We start from the raw sequence: 2203 nt of genomic DNA, 5'->3' as shown, positions 1-2203 counted from the left end.
AAAAAAAAAAAAAAAAAAAAAAAAATTAAAGGAGAAGGCTTTCCCACACAAGGCCCCTTAAAACAAGTATTACTGAAACTGTGTCCAATTCACCTGTGTCTACCCTATAACTATATAAATTGTGGATTTTAGCCAAGTACAGTGGAACACACACCAGCACTCTGAGAGGCTGAGGCAGGAGGATCTGAAGTTTGAGCCCAGCCTGGGAAACTTAGCTAGACCCTATCTCAAAATTTTTTTAAAGGCAAGGGATGCAGCTCAGTCCAAAGGCCCTGGGTTCAGTCCCCACTGCTAGAAAAAACAAATGTAGATTCCTAAGGAAAACATTCTCAGCATTTTATTTGTCAATTTGGAGCTGCTCCTAATAATGCCTGGATCTGCTAGAACCGTGTCACATCACACAAAGGGTCTGAGGAAAAAGTTGTACTGCGGCTTGGGAGGTGCTCAGATGCCCTATTCCCGGCTGCTGGCTAGTCAGTTAGGTATGTGGACCAGCAGGTCCTAGGATATGCCTGTGCTGGCGTGCACCCAATTAAGTCCAGGGTCCCTCTGAGGTGCTCGTAGCCAACGCCCAGCCCAGCAAAGGTAATGCGCCCCAGGTCAGCCATATCCGGGTCTTCTGAGTTGTCTGGAGGGCACCTGTGGTCAGGGAAGGACAGAGTAGACCCCAGCAGCTTTCTGGGAGGGACTTTAAACAGCACAATTATTGCAAAGAAAGAAAGTTGAGGAATAGATGAGAAAGAAGCAGGTAGTAGGATAAAGAAAAAAAAAATCAAATCAGAAAAACTAAAGAGCAGTCTGAATTGTCCAGTGTTCCAAGTCACAAGTCATCTGTCAACTGTTTGGGTAAATGTGATTGTTTCTTTTCCTTTCTTTTTGGTGCTGGTACAAAGATTGAACTGAGGGCCTAAGCACATGTGAGGTGAGCATTCCACCACTGAGCTTACACACCCAGCTCTTTTAGTCTTCTTTATTTTGAGACAGGGTTTTGCTAAAGCGTCCATGCTGGGCTCAAACTCTTTATCCTCCCGCCTCGGCCTGCCCGAGTGCTGGGATTACAGGTGTGTACCACCATGCCCAGCCCGGATGACTTCTTGATTGAAGCTGACACCAATTCCTCAATCCCTGGGGTTCTTTCTCTACCCTACCTTACTACAGAGGAGGTGGATTCTCTATCCCACACGCTCAGCACCAGAGAGGTGTCTGAGATTTCAGAGGTTTCAGATTTTAAAACATCTGCATAGTCTTGACTGGTGGAGGTGCGTCTCTGATCCGAGGATCTGACTTTGTGAGTCTCATGGTGAGCGTGGAGTTTGAGGTTTCGGAGCATTTTCAACTTCAGATTCTCAGACTATGGATGCTTCTTCTGGACCAGCTTCCCTCCCTCCCAGATTTCTCACCACTGATATTCCTAAGTAGGTCCCACCAACGCTTTTGTGCTTACAGAGCGATGACGGCCATCTTTCAGAGAGACAGGAAGGTGGGAGAGGAAACCAAAATAAAAGCAGGGGGTGTTCACACAAGTCCAGCATCGCACCAGGGCCTTGGTCCACTGTCAGTGTCGTTTCTCAACAATTTCTTACTTGGGTGCCTCTGCCAGGTGACTGCAAGTCTGGACCCCGAATTCAGACCGACCTGAGCATGAACCCTACTGCCAAATGCCATTTGGACAGTTTCAAGTAAGGGCTCGTCCCTCTCATTCTCTTTCCAGGCCTTCTGATAAAACAAAACAAAACAAAACACTAATAACTTCTGCCACAGAGGTTACCGAAGGATCCAGAATGCTTAGCCTGGTCAAAATGCAGGAGGCGTTATCTGCCATCACTGCAGGGTTCTCCTAGATGGATTCTAGAATGAGGTCAGCAGATGATCACCCACCCTTGTTTGCAGACCTGTGACCTAACAGTGGCTGTTACTGATTTGTAATAAATCTAATGAGGCAGAACACTACTTTGAAATTCCAATTAAGTGAAATTTTATCTTGCCTCAGAAGAATTCCATTCCTCTCTCTAGTAGACCTAGTATTACCAAAAATGGTACTCTATTGAGTCTTGTCAACCAAAAATATGTGGATAGGGCCGGGGATTTAGCTCAGTGGTGCCAGCACCTGCCTCACAAACACAAGGTCCTGAGTTCGATCCCCGGTACCAAAAAAAGGAAAGACAACAAAAAGATGTTGAAACTTGATATGTCATATATATAT

General features: G+C 45.8%; 2 protein-coding genes across 2 annotated transcripts in view; one reads left to right on the top strand and one right to left on the bottom strand.

Moving 5' to 3' along the window:
- The window catches only part of Vsig10 (V-set and immunoglobulin domain containing 10), a 33754-nt gene that overhangs the window by 18815 nt on the left and 12736 nt on the right, over window positions 1-2203 (bottom strand). The window lies entirely within an intron of this gene.
- LOC104848269 (U1 small nuclear ribonucleoprotein C-like) overlaps window positions 368-2203 on the top strand; it is a 6931-nt gene continuing 5095 nt past the window's right edge. Inside the window, exons 1-2 of the mRNA XM_010604136.2 lie at window positions 368-482; window positions 1601-1679. Coding sequence (XP_010602438.1) covers window positions 368-482; window positions 1601-1679 — 194 coding nt within the window. The remainder of the gene's footprint in view (window positions 483-1600; window positions 1680-2203) is intronic.

This window comes from Fukomys damarensis, unplaced genomic scaffold (assembly GCF_012274545.1).
Source record: "Fukomys damarensis isolate Sample0158 unplaced genomic scaffold, DMR_v1.0_HiC HiC_scaffold_12, whole genome shotgun sequence".
Taxonomy (NCBI): Eukaryota; Metazoa; Chordata; class Mammalia; order Rodentia; family Bathyergidae; genus Fukomys; species Fukomys damarensis.
This window is presented reverse-complemented; position numbering and strand designations above follow the sequence as displayed.